Raw genomic sequence first — 20,735 nt, forward strand, 5'->3', positions numbered from 1 at the left:
TACAAGCATTGAAGGGGCTTAAAGGACATTTGTCATTAGTCATTCATGTACTGGAAAAAAAGGTAGGCCTTCTGCTCAGAAATAGCCTATTCACCCTAAAGCAATATTGTGAGTAAGCAAATAGCCTATGCAACTCAAGTGACGTTTCTGAGCGATTGTTTAGTTAATTTCTTTATTAAGCTCAAGGTTAACCGGCTGCTAAAATTTCTGAAGAGGCCTTCAGAAAACTATATGAGAGAGAATAAGAGAGGATCTTCAAATAGAATATTATACATTTCCTAGTCAGCTAGCAATGCCAGAACATCCATTGATCTGCAATGTCTGGGTGCAAGGGGTTGATTCGATGCAAACAGTGGTTTGATTATTATCTGGATTTTTTATTTGTATTTATTTTATTTTTTGAATTAAAATTACCCCAAACAATTGCAAACGTGTTTAGTGTAATTCACATGTCAGACCTTAGCCCTAGTTGCACTATTTTAGAACATGCAATGTCAGCTGTTCTAGGCCTACTGCTTAATTTAGCTGCAGCTCTGCTGATTCTGGCTTTAAAGTCTATGCAACGAGTATATGTGATCCTTTTAAACATTTACATTTAGTAAGGAGAGCTGTGAAGGTGTGTATATTATAATGATTTGAGTGCAATGCATATGTTTCACTACAACACGTTTGTGAGATGTGTCATTGGAAGACAATGCCAAAAAGAGCAGTGGCGTATTAGTAGACTACTAGATGGTAGCGACCACTAGCGAGTAGATCGTGGGGAGGAAGTCACAAAATGGCAGACTTTGACTCAAGCTACTTCCTAAGTTTCTGTTTCTATTTTGCTTTCACTGGTTTCGATTGAAGAATCTGGCGGGGAACGTCACTATTTACAAATCATAAGGTACAGACATTATTTCAGGATTGCAATAGCGCTAACGTTGCCTACAACAACAACCACGGATTTTAATGGCGTGGTCTTCGGAATGTCGGGCTTCCTGGTTGTAGCACAGTGTGCCTGTAGTTTTTCAAGACCGAAATGCGTCGTTGTGTTCAGCTAACCTTACACAATGTGCTGCAAAAGGAAATTATTAAGTTAGCTAGCGTAGCGGTCTTCTAACGTGGTACTTTTCGTCTCATGTTTAAAATTTGGACTACTTTTCCTGTTCGTAGTTGAAGATGAGAGTATTCTCTGATGGCTGCTGATTGGAAAGAAAATGGGGTCGGACGAAGCTATGGAACGAGACGACAGACCAAAAGAAGGTGATCATGTGCTCCTCCATGTTCGTTTATTTTTTCGATCCGAGCATGTAGAGATTACTCCAATTGACGGTTCATCGTAACATTTCCATCAGCATAGTAGTGGGGGCTTAGTTAAAATTGTATTGGACTAGCCCTGTAGACATCCCCACAGACTATCGCAGCAGGATCGACTAACCTTTTTGTGACGCATGCAGCTACTTAACCGGCTAACTTCAGTTGCCGTTATAGAAATCCATCACAGATTTACGAATAAGCAGCCAACTATGCTAGACAGATGTATGCGACTCAGTTACATGGAATGCCAAGGACGTAGCACGTCAACTCAGTATTTGTAAACAAGCTCACACACAGTCCAAATGTGTCACTGTGTTGGTGTCTCGTTCGCAACATAAACATTTCACTTAGTTACCAGTTTTTGCCGATATGTAGAACTATTGTGTAAAGTGTTCGCCTATGTGTGTTGTCCCCTGGCTACCCTATTGAGTGCAATATGACACTGGAGAGAGAATATGAGTTTCTCCCTCACTTTATCTTGCACGCACGCATGCACACTCACTCACTCAACCACAATGGCCTATGCAGTCCATCCAGATTAGATATCCACAGGAATCATTTCCAATGATTTACAACAATGTACACATTGCTTGTATGCATTAGGATAGTTTACGTTTGCAAAAAAAGACTTTTGTTTTAACCAGCCATCCTTTGTCAGTAGTTTATTGCCATTATCAAACAGTTTCCATCATCATCACTGATCATCTAGCTGGGGAAGTATGATCATGCTTGATTAACTAATACTACTAATTGTAATTATAATATTGATAATGCTAATGTTATAATGATGATAACAATGGGAATCATAATGGAATTTAAAAGCATTCCACTAATTTGTCAAAATCAGCCAGTTACTTCTCAGTACTCGAGCTGCATTTGTGTTGTTCAGAGTAAGATGAGACACACATGCATAAATAAATAAATAGATAAATAAATGACAAATGGTGTTTTAACACAGTGCTGCCTCTTATAATTGTCATTAAATGAGGTTGCGTTGATTAAGGGCATTATATCAGCCAGCGCAAACATGACCTCAGACACAGAAGTGAAAGACATAGTGCGCTTGGCTGTTGAACCAAAATAATCAACCACCTGGTACCAGTGGCAGCTTGTATCTTAACATGGCTTATGCTATTTTACCTTCTGCAAGCCAATCATTTCATCACTTAAACCAGTGTTTCTTAACTGGTGGGTCGGGACCCAAAAATGGGTTGGTCGCAGAGCTTTAATTCAAAATGCTACCTTTTCAGATCTAATATTGTTGTACCTTTATTTTACAGGCTTTATTCGTAGCCAATGTTGGCATGGACATAAACAATGCTTATGCGACCGGTCATGTTAAACATAATTTCAGTGGTAAACGCAAATATAATGGTAAACATTTGCATGTTCCAGACAAGTAGGTCTACAGGCACTTTGTTTGTTACCATGTAGTTCACCATATCTGTTGGCTTGAATGGTAAATAAATATATGGGTAGCGACTTTATGAACATAAGAAATTGTGGGTCCCAAAGCCACACCAGTTCAGAACCACTGACTTAAACCAAGGTATGAGAGGAATAACAAACTGTCAGTAAACGAAAAACGTCTCTCTCTCCCTCTCTTTCGACAGGTCTTATGGAGCTTGTTCTTCCTGGTTCCGCAGCATTCGATGATGGAATTTTACCGCCTTTGCACAACTCTTACTTGTATGACGACTCTAGGAAGTCGTTTCTGTACAATTCTGCGCATCTCATAAACAATGTGGCACTTCAGACGCGAGTGAGTGTTCTTGATCTCCAAGCAACCAGAGTTGTTTTTGTTATGTCACAATGAACGTAACAAGCATTCAAAACATGGAGCCATGTCCTGATTTTAGGATATTTGAGCGACTAGGTGAAAATTGCAAGATGAGGTGGATTTTAAAATGGAATGATTTTGTGCATGCATACAGTAATCCCACAAAATATCGTTAGAAAATATACAAAGCATAAAGCTCAACAACAAAGTTTAAAACAGATCATGCGAACAACACAATGGGGCTGAGGAGAAAGAGAAAAATGACCTTTACCTTTAGTGATGTTTGCAATATGTTGTTATAAAATAGGTGTTACTTGGGTAATCGTGTTGGTGATTGCTAGGGTAATCATGTTGGTTGATATGGAGGTTACTAAGTTGTAAATTAGCCATGGATATTCATGGATGTTGACCTATAGTTTACTGGATGTTGAAAGGAAGATAATTTATTGGATGCTATAAAGTAGATGAGGTGGAGACAAGGTAAAAATATTGGTTGGTAGGAAGGTTTTGAGGCTGTTGCTAGGGTAATTGAGATGGTTGCTAAGACACATTTGGCAGCTGCTATGCCAGTTGCTAGGGTAATCATCTTGGTTGTTAGGGTGGTTGCTAGGTGGACATGTTTTAATGGATTAATGTTGGTAAATAGTTTGATGGAAGGTGATAGGCAGATAGTTTGATGGATGAATGAATGATAAGAAGTAGATGGATGAAGAGAAAGTTGAATCGAAAGTGGTTTGTATTAATGTGATTAGGGTAATTGTGGTTGTTGCTAGGGTACATTTGGTCATTGCTTTGCCAAATAATGTGGTGGCTATTCGGGTTGTTAGGGCAATCATGCTGGTTGCTAGGTTGATAGATGTGTATAGACATAGTTTGATGAATGTTAAACGACAAATTATTTAATGGATGTTGACACAGATAGTTTACTGGATGAATGAATAGTTTGAAGTAGATGGATGAGAGATAGTTGGTTGCAAGATGCCTTGTATTCTTGTTTAATGGAGAGGGACACAAAGAGAGCTTAGTTGAGCAGATGATAGTTGGGACAGGTGCAAATCAGTGTTAAAGGTTCTTTTTGATGTCATACTATTCAATGTAAAGTCTGTGAGCATTTAATAAGCTTGTTTTTTTTGTTAATACTGGTATCTCTATAAAATATTACATTTAGGCTCTTTTTGATGTCATAATATTTGATGTAAAGTTTGTGAGCATTTAATAAGCTTGTTTTTTTTTGTTAATATCTCAAAAATTTTACATTTAAAAAAAAACACAGCAGCCATGTCCTTTTTAGAATGCTTATGTTACAAAGTCTGAATGAAGTTTCTACGTCAAATGGTTCAAGATGAATTAAACAGAAATTTTAGTTACAAGAATAAGAAGTACAAGAAGCCTAGGAACAAATAATAATGTTTGTACTGTGCATTTCCATGCACTGTAATTATCATTTTTTTTTTGTTTTTCCTTTTATCAAACAGTATGCTGCCTTTCGAGCAGAGAAGAAAGAATGTGGTTACACAGACAAAGAACTGGAAGAGACCTTCGGCTTCCTGCTGTTTGATGATGAAAACAAGGTACCGGAATATGTCTTTGTGGCATACCACGGTTCAAGGCTTGATCTTGGTCAGGTTTAATACTTTAGCTAACTTAAGAGAATGTGAATTGTGAACAGTTGTGGGGTGTTTGTTATTCATTTCATAGGCCACTGCACTTGGAGATGGTGGACTTCTTACGGGACACAGCACATGTTCAACGCTTGGGGATCCCACAAAGGGTAAATTAATGCATTTTTTGTTTGCTGCATTTATTTTAACATGTGATGTGTGAAAGAATGACGATAGTAAGAGATATTTAGTTAAAATGTCATCATTTGTCGCATCCTCTTTGTAACTATTGTGGCCATCAAACAGGCAGTCCGATGAAATCGAAAATATCAGGTGTTCAAGTTGGTCTTCTGAAGCCAGGCTTTTTACATTGTACATTCACACTATTGTACATATACCATCTGTTTTGTGGGACTGACCTCCCTCTTTTCCTCTTGCTGTCGCACACCAGATGTTAAGCAGGTATCTTACTCTTTTCTGTCAAATTATGTTTTTTTTTCTTTTTAAAGAAATATTATCTATTTCAGTTTCATACAATGGATATTTGACCTGACTCCAGCATTTTTTTTAATGAATTTATTTATTTTATTTTATTTTATTTTTGAGGGGTGGAGGTTGAATCCTAGATTTGCTCTGTTCTTGGGAAGAACACAGCTGAGATGTGGAAATAAGGTATAGCTGTGCAATCAATCAAAATAGGGTAATTTCACGTCAGTTAAACCAGAGCGTACGCACACAAATATTCTGAAAAAAAATACCATGTTACCCAGGAGACACTCTGTAAAATTTGTTTGTACTAAGTCAAAGTTCACAAGCTCATTGCTCAAGATCTGAGATATGTAGTAGGCTCAATTTTTGTAGGCTGGTGCATAAATAGGATTAGTATATGCAGTAAAATCACCACAAGTGGTCTGGATGATCCTGCATGGTCATAGCAGTCCCTCAAAGTTGATCAACATTTATTGGCGCTCTTGGCTGGGCTCCGTTTAGGCCTTCAGAAGACATATTCAGAGCACCCTAACACCAAGATTTATTTTTCACTTTATTTCTTTATTCTCCATTACCTCTTCTTTTTAAAAACACCAATTTGACTTGTCTTATGTGAATCTTTCTTTTTCATGTTCCATGTTTCATTTTCCCGAAACATGGACAAAATGCACCATTTCATCATTTTAGTCTCGTATTAGTCAAAAGAAAACTCAAGGTGTCTTAGTAAAATTTTTGTCAAAACATTTTAGTCTTGTAATATAACATATTACTTCTGAATAGGCTTCTATTGTAGTCATATAGTGTTTCAGCTATGTGTTACACACATCTCAATTTTTCCCCAACAACTTATGTGCTGCAGTAGACCCAGGGGCGGATTCAGCTATTTGGGGGCCCTAGGCGAACACAGCCTTGGGGGCCCTCCACATACGTTCTTCATATACAAAAATTTAGGAAGAGTATTTAGCCTATTCATTTTTGTATTTGTTGTATATTTTTTGAAGGGGGAGTGATTTATTGGGGGCCCTAGGCAGTTGCCTAGGTTTGCCTAATGGTAAAACCGCCCCCAAAGTACTGCGAGCCACCAAACAGAACAGACATAAACTTAGAATGTAGTGAGGATAAATAGCAAGGAATTACAATTTGATTGTTATAGAACACTCCAAAGAGACACAAGGTTAGTGTTCACAGAATATACAGTATATTGTCGCTGTCCGATGAGAACAACGCATCTCCTATTTCTGACAATTTCACTTTTTACTGTACATAGAATGTACACCGTCTCCTCTGTCTCCTCTGTCTGACAACGAAAATATTGAACTTAGTTTAATTATGTCAACTATTTTGTACACCCTCCACTAGTAGTAGTATTGACCTGCATTAGAAGCATACAAAGACGGATACCAACGTTTCCAGAGGTTACCGACTGAACTAGCCTAGCAGTTTGAACTACGACGTTGTTTGAAACCTCTGCAGTGCTCAATAAACAATTGAACGTTAAAGTGAAACCTTTTTGAAGTTGATTACGTTTGACACTTTCACTTGCTGGAGCAGTGCCCTGGTTAAAGTCTGACTCTATTCATTTATTTATTTATTATTATTATTATTATTATTTTGCTTGTTTGAAGGTAAATTTCGCTGAGCGAACCTGAGGATGCTGTATACGAAACACGTTTGCTCTGAATAAATGCGAGTAAAAGTCACAGTGTGCGATAGAGCGATCCTTTTATTGCTATTTCAATGTTCCAATCTACCTGCGCCTAATCAGGCTGCGATTAGGAGTGATTTGGTATATATTTTCTTGTTTTTTTTTTTTATATATATTTTTGCCCTTCAGTGACGTGTATCTTGCTTCTGCGAGTGACCCTAAAGGAAGTCAAATTACTCCCGCCCGCTCCCCCTTGCTCAGGGCCACTTTCCGTTGCTCAGCTCGTTTCCTCGGTAAAGTTGTTTACGAGGTCAGAGTCCCTCTAGTTTGGACTTAGAAGGATGCTGTTAAACATTAATCAGCTAATGTTTTTCATTTACTGAGGTGAGATGGGTGGTGATGATAGTCTGGTTGTTGTTGCTGTTGTTTGTGTGTGTGTGTGTGTGCATGTCTTTGTCTTGTGGATATGGAAATTGTCTTGATGAGACACTTTTTTTTTTTGTGAGTTATCCTTTGAACAAGAGCCCCAAGCCAGGTCAGTTGTGAGTAGATGTGCACCAGTACAGAGCTGGCTAAAAGTGGAGGAGAACAGAGTGATCAAGGCCAAGTTGGAGTCAATGAATAGCAGAGTCGGCACTGTGTGCCAGCAGGTGGCCTGATGCTGTAATAGTGCTGTCGGGTGGTGGAGTGTTGTGGAGACCAGTGGGGTACCTACGAAGCAAGTTAGACAAATCGACGTTACACAAAGCCTTAACTCGGGTATTAAGTTAAGTGTTCAGTTATGTGATACATTTGTAAATTAGGCTTTCAGCTGAGATCTGTGCGCGCGTTCTCGGTGTTGGGATGATGTGCACCGCCACGTTTCACAATTGGCCAACAAGACTGTTAAAAAATTATTACTTCTGCATGTATGTGTGATACCGTAATCTAGGGTGTTCATTTTTAGTGTCTAACCTATCGCATCAAACAAATCGGTGGTCATCAGATATTTTATGTTATACACATCCATAGTAGTGGCATATTTGCACACGCAACATATTTGAAAGTGCCTTCGGGATTCAGAATGTTTGGAGAGGCGGAGCTCCACCTGTGAGATATACATACAGACGGTTAGAAGGATCGGAAAGGTTGCCGCCCCCTCTGTGGGGGAAAGCATGCTAACATCACACAGTGAAAGTCAATGGGCGAACTTGCTAGCAGTTACACTTTATATATTTGTTTTACATTTAGATGTATTTCTGCTTGTTTTTGAACCCAATGATTTGAAGGAATTGTGTTTACTTAACTGTCTAGTGTATGCTAGCAACTTAACTCACTCTCAATTTCTCAATTTTGATGTCAAACTTTGCTGGAAGCTAATATTCGATGGTAGCTTCATTAGGTTGCTAACTAGCTAACTTTATATCGTCAGTTTAACATAACCAACGTACACATTATGTATTAAAACTATTCCCACGGACATTGCAGGATATGTTAATTAATGTGAGAATACATTTAGATGCAAGTTATGAGTATGTGGTGTTATGCCATAAGACTTAGCTTGCTAAACCGAGCTACTCAGTACGGCCAAACAGTTCAATGATGGGTATACTCGAGACAGTTCTGGCAATTTAACTGGAATTACCAAAATGAGGGAACTTGATGTTACTATTAATCTCGGTGATACAGAGATCACTATCAGTCCAAACGTGTTTGAGTCGTTTATTGGTCTGTACTAAAAGATTGAATCTTTTTTAAGGTGTTTTCTGTACTCACAACGGTCCACCTCCATTAGAATACATGCAATGGAAACAAACTCTATCCCCCACGGTGTTTCAGCCATGGTAATTTTTGGTTAATGTCGTAAATACGTAGATTATTTTTGTTTGTTCTGGCCTGGGAACTTGAGGCGCATTTCTCATCGTCTTGGCAGAGACGGATGTGGAAGAGCTGGTCGAACCAGATTTTGGCCTGAAGGTAGATTTTACGATGGTCTTTGTTAAACAAAGACAATTTTGTCACACATGGACGCCTATTTTTGTCCCTCCCAGTTTGGAATTTCTTTGTAGAGGTGTTGCCCTGACAGTGAGTTGAGTGTGTTTGTCTTCGGCGACGTGTAGTGTTTACTCTGGTGTGGTGGGCGGTCAAAGCTCAGGACTCAGGACCTCTCCTCAAGACTCAAGTGTGTGTGTGTGTGTTGGTGTGTGTGTGTGGGGGGGTGGGGGTGGGGGGGGTGCATATCTATATGTACGTGTATGTGTAGGCCTGGAGAGTCGCCTCGCCTGGCATCCCAATCTTGGTGCCTCAGTTAGCAGGATTGTCATAGCAATAACACAGCACAAGTTGCCATGGAGACGACCTTGATCAAGTCCGGGACAGAGTCAACAATCCGCATCAAGGGTCTGTGGGAAGGAAGAGGGGGGAGGGGGATCACTAGAGCGTCTCGCTGCCGTGTTCTTCCGGGGGAGTTGTTTTTTTCCCAGTAGCGGCCTTGTGCGGGGCCGCTGCCGGTAGAGGGGGCGGCCAAAAGCAGATAAGCTTGGAATTGTTTGGTCTTGGGGCGAGTAGCCGTATTTCTTTTCATGGCCACTCTGAACATTGAACATTGCGTGTGAACGTAACATTGAATGATTATGTGCTATACAACGTGATCATGTGCTATTTAGCTAAATTTGAACTTGGACGTTGGTGCTCGCTAGCGCCATCTCAGTCTGCCGAGTGTATATTAACAAAGCTGTCTTACATTCTTTATGCGTGTTTGTTAATGTACTGTATATCTTTGAGTCGCTTTCCTCTCTCTGTTGCAGGTGTGTATGTATCTAAATACTCCGACTGCTTGGACTTCAAACCATGGTACAGTGGGAAGTCGGGCCACATAGCCATCATCAAGCTCACCAAGGTAAACAATTTCGGTCATCACCGACTGACCAATGCTGAAGGTTGTAAAGACACAGACATCATTTGCACAGGCCTTTAACATGCAACCCTTTGGACCACATCTTGTTTTTGCAATGTTTGCTTAAGTCTTGTATTTGCGTACAGTACATAAATTTCACGAGTTCTGTGAGATTAGACTTGAACGCAGCGACACACACATCTATGCCTTTGACGTCTGTCACATTTGATACAGACAGCAGCACTCATGGCACAAAAACATCATCATATTAATTCACTGATACCGTTGTACAGTTTTACATCTTTCTGTTGTCATGCCGACAGGGCCGAGTAAAAGAGGTGACGGAGAACTACACCCTAAAGTTCACGCCTCCGACCCCGGGGTTCGACTGCCACGAGTCGGAGCAGATCAGAACAGTCACGGCTGCCACCAGTTCATTCTTGGCTTTGGAAAGAACACAGGTAGGCTATACATGATTGAGGCCTCGAGAAGCATACGGTTCAGTTTGGAAAGCCTGAGGAAGGGCCGTAAGGGCCTGAAACGTCACCGATAATACCGTAATTTCCCGACTATTAGCCACAGCTTATACATTGATTTTGCAAAATTTCTTCAGCTATGAGGTTAATACAGGAGGGCAGTAAATATGGTGTTGATATGGTTTTGCTTCTTTTAACTTGCATAAAACACATACATAAAGCGCATAAAACTTATACACATTGCGGCTTATATGCGGGAAATTACTGTAAAAAAGGAACTGTATTGGGAGCTCTCCGGTGTGTGTGGATCTTTGACTTTTTCTTTGAACTGTATGTTTTTTGATCTTGCACCCAAAAAAAATGTCCAGATTTGGATTTGGAAGGTATACTGTGTACATTCAAGAGCTGAAGCACCTAATTCATCGTGTACTCGTGTCATTGTCGTGTTTGTCAATGCTGCTGTTTTTGTGTTTCCAGTATTACGTGTACGAGATTTCAAACAAAGGCGAGGACACAGAAAGGTGCCCGCGGCATGTCTACCCATTTGCAATCGTGGAATTCTCTTACGGCAAAGCAGAGACCGCCAACCCAGAGACAACGGAGGAAAGGTATGATGATGATGATGCTGATGCTGATGATGATGCTTTTGAAAAGGAAGGGATCACTGGAACACACAGATGTTTAAGTTGCTCTTTTGCATTTAACGTTGTGGCAAATGAAATATGATACAATAAGATATCATTACGTATACAACTTCAACAGTAGTTTATTTTAATGTCATTCAACGTTCATATGATGTAATTTTAATGTCATATAACCATAACTGGTAATTTAGTGTTTTCTGTGAATTGGTACTTAAATTGGCACTGAATTGGTACTCACTGATCTCTCTCTTCCTTTCACTGTTCCTCTTCCTCAGCGATGAGAAAACTGGTAAGCTCCCCTCGCGTTATCGGAATGTTTTCATATTGGCATGCACGTCACAACATCTTTTTTTATAATTTTAGATCGATTTACAAGTTAAAGTTAAAGATAGAAAGCTAAAAATCATTTTCCAATTTGACACCATCTTATTGTGCAACATGCCTGAAGTGTCATGATGTGCTTTGTTTTGAATTGCAGTGTCGTTTGATTACAAGCCTTGGACAGGCCAGCTGTCGATTGAGTCCTTTGTGTTCGACATTGGACTGAAGTCCCACAGTGGAGCTTTGATACCTGCAAAACTGTAGGTGTTTGTAGCATTATTCTTTTTTTTTTTTTCCTCTCATATTATTGGACTGCTCCTGTTCCAGAGATTGCACCTGTAGCTTGTTTGGCCACAGTGTATTTTATCGCTTATGGCTGCAAAAACTGGATAGAGCCTGACCTCAAGTCAAACACAGAAAGGTTTCAAAACTATTTACATTGCCAGTGTGGGTAGAGGCAGCTTTGTGTCAAAAGTAAGCCTAGATTTCCTCCTTGCTCTCCAGATTGCATGTATACTAGCCTTCAGCATGAATATCACATTATTTTCCAAAATTATATTTTGCACCAATGTGAATGTCAAAATTGTTTCAAAATGAAGTCAAGGCCTCTTTTTTTTTGTTATCAACTGTTTATTGATTTTCATAAACAGGGGAATGGGGGAAGTCAAGGCCTCTTCATGCTTTTTAGTCATGCAGCATATTCTGTAAAGCTACGTCTCTATGGTGGTCAGTAAATATTAGCCTATCATTGAATAAATCTTTATTCTTATCTTTTAGCTGACATGAAATTGAAGGCTATCACTACATGTTTAACTCAATCTTTGACATTCTGGGTTTGAAATAATCAGTAAATCAGCCTGGGTTTTGTCAAAACTCCACCAAAAATGTAACCTTCAAGAAGGTTTTATACTGAAATATTGAATAGATGTAACATGAAAATGTTATTAAATTGAATACATTTTTAGATTAATCGTGATTAAATCACATGCAATTGTACAGTTGATCAGTTGTTAATCCCTTTACAGCCATGTTGTAGTGTTTTTGAACAAATCTGCACTACAATTATATCTAATGACTTAGAGAACCTTAGCACTTTGTTTTATTTGTTTGTAATCGCAGCAACAAATGTTAGTCACTTTACAGTTCTAATATATGTTTTTGTATTTTTCAACAAAATGGTGGAGTGAAGTCCTCATCTCTAATCAACTCAACGATATATTGTGTGTTTGTTTGTTTGTTTGTTTGTTTGTTTTTCTCAGCCCAGAGATGCTGAGTGGGGAGCGTGTGATCAGCATTGCAGACCTGAAGGCGCTGTTACCAAAGGAAGTGTTTGAAACCTGTTTTTCTGGAGACCGTAAGTGTCAAGTTTGAACTTGAACGTCATTAACAGAGTTAAAATAAGTTTTAAGGAAAACACGTGGAAATTGCACCAGTTTTTAAGAGCTTCAGACTTTTAGCAAGTTAACGTTTTGAGTCATGTAACAGAAGTAAATAAACTGCGTAAACTACAAGAGAGTTACAAGGATTTTGGATAATTGTGAAAAATGTTTCTGCTGCTACTGGCTTGCTTCCTGATCCCCTCCCCCCCCCCCCCCCCCCCCCTGTAAATAGTATTACTTTATTTGTCTGTAATTGTACATCAACATGTAGTAGCCAGCACTCGTAAAAGAGCATAGCCTAACACAATCTGTGCTGCCTTTGCAGTTTTTGTGGGAGGAAAATGCTGCAGTCTTTACGAGGTAATCCCTTCGGATGAGGATGACTCCGGCCTCTCTATCCTCATCGACGAGCTGAAAGAGAAAGAATTGGTGGGTTCAGTGATATTTTTTTTCTCTTTTATGTTAGATCAAAGATCTCACCTGTTTGTGTTTTCATTATAAATAACTTGGTTTGTTGTTGTTTTTGTTTGTGGTGTTGTTTATCCCCTTCCATAGGCCCTTGTTTTTCTGTTGAGTGATTCTGGAGTCTTCGTTATGTTACATTCAACATACTTCTTGTCTTATGAAGGTAACTCTCATTCTTTCATCCAATCAGCCATTCACAGTTGTGAGTAAATTGAATTGTGTTAAAATTGGTTATTGATTTTTGAAAGTGAAATGAAGAAAATTCCTCCCCTGAAGCCAACAGATAATAAGGAATATTGTAACATATAGTTGTATGAATGTTTTTTTTTTATGGTTTTGGTTTCGGTTGCACATGTCTCCTCAGCTTCCTTTTTTTCCCCTACAGATGCAAATTCTGAGGAAATTGATGCTTTGTATGGCCTGTTCATATTCCCGGACTCACATACAATACAGAAAGGTGTGTTACTCAAACATTCCATAAGTAACAGAATATTAAATCTACATAACCATTTGAAGTGTGATTCAGCAAATCAATACAATCAAGCAACACATCTTATCAATATGTATAAATGCTGTAATCTGCAATGTAATGAAACCGTAAAGAGTGTTTAGTCTGAAATTAGCTCTTCTTCTGAAAACAAATGCATAGTTTTCATCAAATAAGTAATTCTTCAATTTCATCCCTCCAGATACCAAGAGTATGCATAAAAGATCAGCGCTGTCGTCGAGGGTCAGCCGGGTCCTGCCGGCTCTGAACTACGCCGAGACGGAGGTGGAAAAGTCGGCTCCGGAACAGCGCAGGGAGATCCGAGCGCTGTTCGAGCAGCACCTGAAGAACTACGGCACTCTAATCCAGCCAGGGATGCAGAACAGCCCTCACAGAGAAGCCAGCATGTTCCCCGACCAGTACGACGTCCCCTGCGTTTTCAAGCAGCTCTTCCCGCTGCCCAAGTGGACGGACGTCGCCAGGCTGAAGGTGACGATGTACTTCGACGACCCCGACTCGTTTGAGATCCCTGTGAAAAGGGCCGCAGAGTTGATGCACCAGCAGCAGAACCGGGACGACCCGGACGACGAGGTGTACTACTACATCTCATCCCCGGAACCGGAAGAAGTGTCTGACGCACCGGTCAACACCAGCACGGAGACCCCTCTAGAACCCGAGGACGACGTACCCGCAGGCGTACCTTCTGATGTTGCTGCAGATGAATCAACGGAAGAAAGCACCTCTCCGTCTGATAATGCGAGTTGTGCTGCTCTTTCGGAAGATCTTTTGAAGGCAAACACACAAGAATCTCCCCAAGAACAAGAGACAGTCAGTCCCCAGTCCCCGGTGCCTAACGGGGTTGGGTCCTCTGATGAGCTGTCGCCAGAGAATCACGATGGCGACTATCCAGAGGGCTCTCCTATGTCTGAGCTTGCTCCTGGAGAGGACAATAGTATTTCTGACACAGAAGCTCCTGGTACTCCACTTAAGGGGGATAAACCTCCCCAAGGTGATGACATAGAGAGTTGTGTAGGGGTTGAGTCTGCCACAGAGAAATTACCAGAGAGTAATGGTCAATCGAGTTCATTGCCAGCATCTGGATGTATGCAGCCTGCTGACTTGGCCAAGGACTTGCTCAGTGCAAAGGAAGGTGCCAGCAGTTCACTCTGTAAGAAGTTAGAGAAACCTCTAGAAGAAGGGACTGATGACACTGCAGCAGTGACCTGTCAGAATGACACTGAAAAGCTTCACTCTGATCAGATGACAGTTGTCTGTGAACAAGGTCTAGCAGAAAGTAACAGCAAGTCACTCTTAGAAGTACAGAAAGTCCTAGAGGTAGTACTACACAGTGTCTGCGTTTCATCCTTATCTGGTAAGCCTCCCTCAACTCCAGAAGGGTTAATAAAGGACAATGAGTCTGGAACTCGCACAGAAAAAGCCCTCAGTGTTGTAAACAGTGTAGACACAGAACAACAGAAAAAAGGTAGAGGCAGGAAAAAAGTAGCGGCAAAAATCACCAGCGAAACCGACACTGTCGGCAGCCTTGATGCGTCAAAAGATTGTGGCAAAGACAGCACACCGTCTGACCAGAAGCCCAGCGATGACCTGTCTTTATCCAATTTTGCTAACCACGATGTATCTAAGACCCTGTGTCCATCTAAAATGGAAGACAGCCCTTCCACTTCACTCATTGCAGAGTCCCAGAAACCTCTACGAATTGAGGTCAATGGACCCATCGACAGCCAGGCTGGGGATCATCCCTCTGCAGAAATATCAACTGATGCAAGTGAGAAGGAGGAAATCTCACCAGTGACTGTTTCTAAATCAAGTACCGACAAAGTGTCTGCAGCTGAACTTGATGTATGTGCAGAGAAGCCTCTGGAATTGCAGTCTACCAGCGTGCCTTCTGATGCAACTGAGACAGGTGACCCGACTGCAGAGGTATCGGCAGAAAACAATTCTTTGCATGATTCGTCATCAGTCTCACACGGGCCTTCTCTTCCGTCTGATATCTTGCCTAAGCCTGAAAAAGACACAGCTGCCAGCGTTTCCCCCAGTCCAAAAGTAGTGAAAACTACACTGGCATCAGAGGTTGCCGGCTTTTGTACGGACATTCTTCCTGCAGAAGGTGATTCCCCTGCAGAGATGTTAAGGGAAAAGCAAGGGTCTGAGGTGGCAGTCTCTGAGTTGAATCTATCTAATACAGAGATGAGCAAAGATGGAGTAGAACCTGCGTTGTCCTTGGGAGATAAGTCTGACCAGTCAGCAGGTGAGCACAACTCAGAACTGATGTCTTCAGAGACACTTCAGTCTGCTGAACGAGAGGTGAAACGGGATTTATATGGTACAAAATTGACACCCAGTTCTGATGCTGCAGAGGTGATTGAGGTGACTGAGAACAGAGCACCCAATGTCAGTCCAAAACCGTTAGTTCAGGAGGAAACTGGTGATGACAAACCTCCTGAAACGGAGGATAAAGCTCCAGTCAAACCAGACTGGAGGACTCTGCCTCGCCGTCGCCGCCGAGGACGGCCGAAGAGACTCCTGAGAATCCTGAGAAAGTCAAAGACAACCTCAAATCAACAGACGGCACAGACCACCTCAAACCAACTGACATCAAAGACGACCTCAAAACAACAAATGTCACCTAGTATTAGTCCAACCACCGTCGTTCCAACAGAAACGGACAATGTTGAAAATAAGGAAGAGGTACAGGAACTACCCTCTTTAGAAAATGACCATTCGAGTTTGTCAACGCAGAACAAGGAAGTTTTGCCTTGTGTGGATGAGGTGGTTTCATTGATTAAAAAGTCTGTGCCCTTTGAAAGTTGGGAGCACAATTATTCTCAGACGTCCGAAACCTCCACGGAAATATCTTCTGCTGGCAAAGGGAAGGAGGGAAAGACTCTTCGCAAACGCAACAGGAAGGAACATCCGAAGCTGGCCTCACCAGACTGTACATCAAAGCAGGGTGTGGACGAGCCCTCCGTGGAGATTATCATCGCGTCCAAACAAGTCCACCGCCTTAAAAGAAAATTAGTCCTGGGCAGTTTGAACCATGACCTGAGGACTGTCATCACCGATTGTGGGAGTGTGTTTGTCCCCCATGGCTCTGAAGTGCTCCCCCAGGATGTGGAGTTGGTGAGGAAGAGGCATAAATCGGGTAACTATGGGAAGGGATTGAACAGAACAGGGCCTCATGGAGGGTCACCAGAGTCTCCAAAAGATCCCCTTTGTGGTGAGGGTAAACCTAAAGAGTGCCTTACACTGAAGGACACAACAGATCTCCGTTGTGCGATGAATGTATCGGGCTTTCAAGTTGCTCAAATAGGTAACAATCCCGCTGGGCACAGGGGGGAGTTGGATATATTTCCCGCGTTCGTGTTAGAGTTGGATAGTAACCACCCGACTTCGGTAACTGTCGCAGAACAAGAGAATCTGATGGAGGAAACTGATGGAAGTGTTGCACTTTTGAGTTCTGGAAAGGAGTCGTCCGCCAATATGGGTGCAGATGACCCGCAGGCAACAAAAGCGGACGCGGCCAGAACCGCGGAGTCCACAGGGCTTCACAAACCCAAGAGGAAGAAAAGCTCGACGTACACAGTAATTCCCATCAGTGAGCTAAAAACAGTGTTCAGGGCAGGGAAAAGGAGTAGCTCTTCCGGTCCAGAGAGTCCGAAAGGACTTGATCTCAGTTGCCCTAAACCTGACTCCAAGAGACTGAAGAGTAGTGGCGAAGGCAACATCACTGATGGGTGCAGTGAGGAATCTAGCCCTGCCTCGGTAGCAGGTGGTGACCAGGGCAAGGAATCATTGTCTAATGATGTAGTGCCTTCGTCTGAAATGGCATCGACAAGTACAAAGAAATATAGCAAGCTGTTAAAGAAATGGCAGAAAATTAATTCCAAAGACATCTTTAGAGATCAAGGTAAGTAGTTTCCTAACATTTGGGTCAGATTGGTGTAAGACTGAACTGCTTCTGTGAATCTTACTCTGTATCTTAACAGCATGTGATGCAAGCAGACATTAGTGACAAAATTAGTTTTGTTACTTTGTTTTCAATTGGAATGTCTGAACTGTATGGTAAGCAGTTTCGTTCTATTTTGAACGAGAATTATGACACAGAAGGGCATGTTTAATGTATCCAGTGTTGACGGACAACATGCTACAAGGAATTTGCAAGTTCAGAAGCAGTTAAGATACAATGTTAAATCACAGCAAGCAGTGTTTTGTATGCTTTTGTCCCCCTCAAAGACCCTCCTCTTCCTAGATACAGTAGACAGACAGATGGTCACTTTATTGATCCCCAAGGGGAAACTCAAGGTCCCAGTAGCATAAGACGCCACACACAACATACACTACAACGTAAACAGGATGATAAAATGGCAAATCCGCATGACTAAAAAGGGCCGCGTTTCCCAGATTCGTTATGAGCTCAGGAGCGTTCTTAGAACGTTCTTAGAGCACTCCTAAGAAGTTCTTAGTACTTAAGAGCTTCTTAACGAATCTGGGAAACCCGGCCCAGAATAGTAAAAAGAGAAGACTCTCACTTTCTCTGTTAGTTACTGCCTTCTTGCTTTGTAGGGCAGTAAAAAGAACAGTAAAAAGACTCTGCTGGCGTTTCTCTGTTAGGTGCACCCTCGAACCCTTCCGCCCCCTCGGATCTCCTCGACATCACGTGTCCAGAAGAGCTGCAAGGAGCGGAGGACGGCATACTGGTACAGATCCAGCTCGAGTCCGCCAACGAGCCCTGGGGCAAGAAGAAGACCGCCAGAAGAGGGAGGGCGGACGATGCTGCAGGGCCGTCCTCCTGCAAGAAACCGTGCGCGTCCGGTTTCCGAAAGCAGAGGGATATCGTTCAGAAGGGCGAATCGATTGAAATTTCAAGGCAGTGGGAGGAGACGTATGACTTCAGTCTGGACAGCAAGTTCCGGAAAAACGCTCGCGACGAGACAGTTTTGAGAGCATTGCATGGGTAGGTTGAGTTTGACTGAGGTGAGCTCAGGTGAAAAGTAATGAAAAGTGTTTCTGTAGAGCAACAGCAGCTCGTGTCAAGATGTGTAACAGAGAAAATCATCCTCATGAATCATGTTAAACTCTTGAGATATGAGATGAGATATGATAGTTGAGATATAAACAACACTGATCATGTTCTATCCTGTTGCTACTTGCAGTTCAAAGGTCATTTGTGCAAGTAATGAAATGAAATGAAAATACAGCAGACATACAAACAATTCAACCAAGCTAAGTGTACAGGGCTATGTGCTGGGTGTGGAGAACTGATAATTGAAGAAAGGAAGAGAAGAGAAGTGATGATAGTTTGTTTTTATGCTTGTTATGTCCGTCCTTTGTTTCTACTACAGCTTGCAACTACAGCTTGCAAGTTGTGCCTGAATAATGTAATGTGTTTGTTTTCTACCCCCCTTCCCCCCAAGTGAGGATAATATACAGACTGTTGTGACTTTTTGTTGTGACAAAATAGCCCTTGGGATTTCAAGATCAAGGACTCGGACGAAGAGATTCACCTCATCTTCCACATGTGGATAGGCCTCTTCTACAGCAAGTCCGCACCTCGTTTCTTTCACCTGGACTCGGACTTCTCTCCACCCGAGGAGGGCGTCGGCGTCGGAGGGTCAAAGTCTCCCCGGGACGTCCATTTACAACTCGCCGCCGCAGAGTTTTCAAAAGCCAGCGCAACGAGCACCCCTAGAGGAACGACTAACCCGATAGGAACCACCAGCATGTTCATGAAGGCCTTACCTCCGCGCATGCCGCCATTTGAATCCTTCGTGCTGCCGGCAGAAGATGTGTGCCCGAAGGCCTCCGGTTCACAGCCACAGCCTTGGCCTGAGAGCCCGTCGTGTGAGGTGTTGGACCTCTCTCTGAAAAGCTGCAAGGCTCTGGACCTGACATGTACCCCATCAAGCACCCCAGGAGTGGAGTCCGCCAGTGGTGAGGGTGGCAGCGGGCAGTCAGGCGAGGTCTACTGTGACGGGCCCTTGGATTTGCGAATTGAACCTGTCTGCGCCAGGGCACAACCTCAGTTGAAAGTGAGGCTTTTTTTTTTTTGTTACATTTTTAAGTCAATTCAAAAAGTTAAAAGTGGACATGAAGTATGTTATGGGACATGTATGTCTGACGTTGTTGATTTTTTTTTTTTTTGTTTTGTTTGTTTGTTTGCCATTATCTGCTGTTTAGGTTGGTGAAGAGACCTGCGATACTGTTGGAACTACGGATGAGAGCAAAAACACTACGACTGATACAATCTGTACAAACATTGACACTTCCTGTCCAAGTGACCTTTCTGAAAAGACAAAAGTGGACTTTTTTGATCGTCTCCGCGAGGATCAGAACCCTGTTGTCACACAGGATGGAGAGATTAAGTACAGATTCTTTATCCTGGCGACGTCTGAAGATCCCTTTTTCAGAGAAACAAAGGTAGTTTTCAAAGCTTTTAACTTAGTTTTTATATTTTTCTGTGTGTCACTAAGCATCATGTGGCCTATACCATACTGAGTCCTCTTTATACTTTTACATGTGACTTTTTCGTTAAGCATATTCTCAGATCCTTATTTTCACATACCTTGTGTTATGTATTGTGTTGCGTACTCTGTAACACAGACAAGGGCTGGCCAGTCTTTTTCTGACCCAACGGCAGCAAGGGGCCTTATTTCTTTCTTTTTTTCAGTTTTTTTTTTTTTTTTTTGGGGGGGGGGTCGGGGGGGGTTCTTCTTCGTCATCTTCATCTTCCTCCTCCCCGTCCGTTATATGTCCGTTTGCCGTTGGGTCAGAAATTCTTAATGGCTGAGTTAGCTGCAGGGGGATGGGCACTCCTGTCAGTACAGATAAACTGACTAATGACACGAGTGAGTAGCTGAGGTCACCATGGAGAGCTGTGGGAGGGAGGCAGTGGTGTACTGACAAAGAAGTGATACATTTCACTGCAGTGTAAAGTGACGACTCAAACGCTTATTTTTGGGCCCGCTACCCTCCACCCAGACTCATTTGTGGCCCTCTGTAGGGAAGAACTTGGACACCACTCCTTAAAGGGCCGCCTACAGCTGTGTGTGTGTGTGTGTGTGTGTGTGTGTGTGTGTGTGTGTGTGTGTGTGTGTGTGTGTGTGTGTGTGTGTGTGTGTGTGTGTGTGTGTGTGTGTGTGTGTGTGTGTGTGTGTGTGTGTGTGTGTGTGTGTGTGTGTGTGTGTGTGTGTGTGCGTGCGCGCGTGTGCGTGCGCGCGTGTGCGTGTGTGTGTGCGCGCGCGTGTGTGCACGCC

At 42.2% G+C, this 20,735-nt stretch overlaps 1 protein-coding gene across 1 annotated transcript; it reads left to right on the plus strand.

The window, feature by feature from the left end:
- Nucleotides 1–766: 766 nt before the first annotated feature.
- LOC134099291 (protein TASOR-like) lies at nt 767–19,899 on the plus strand (the record flags this gene model as incomplete). Its single annotated transcript, XM_062552125.1, is given in 18 exon segments — nt 767–886; nt 1,156–1,245; nt 2,913–3,061; nt 4,555–4,650; nt 4,778–4,850; nt 9,601–9,692; nt 10,013–10,150; nt 10,643–10,773; nt 11,085–11,098; nt 11,288–11,390; nt 12,390–12,484; nt 12,835–12,938; nt 13,065–13,137; nt 13,360–13,431; nt 13,664–17,389; nt 18,094–18,436; nt 18,944–19,511; nt 19,660–19,899. Coding segments are annotated over 17 exon segments (6,063 nt in total), but the record flags the coding sequence as incomplete, so codon positions are not given.
- Nucleotides 19,900–20,735: the final 836 nt, after the last annotated feature.

Source organism: Sardina pilchardus, chromosome 1 (genome assembly GCF_963854185.1).
Source record: "Sardina pilchardus chromosome 1, fSarPil1.1, whole genome shotgun sequence".
NCBI classification, from domain to species: Eukaryota; Metazoa; Chordata; class Actinopteri; order Clupeiformes; family Clupeidae; genus Sardina; species Sardina pilchardus.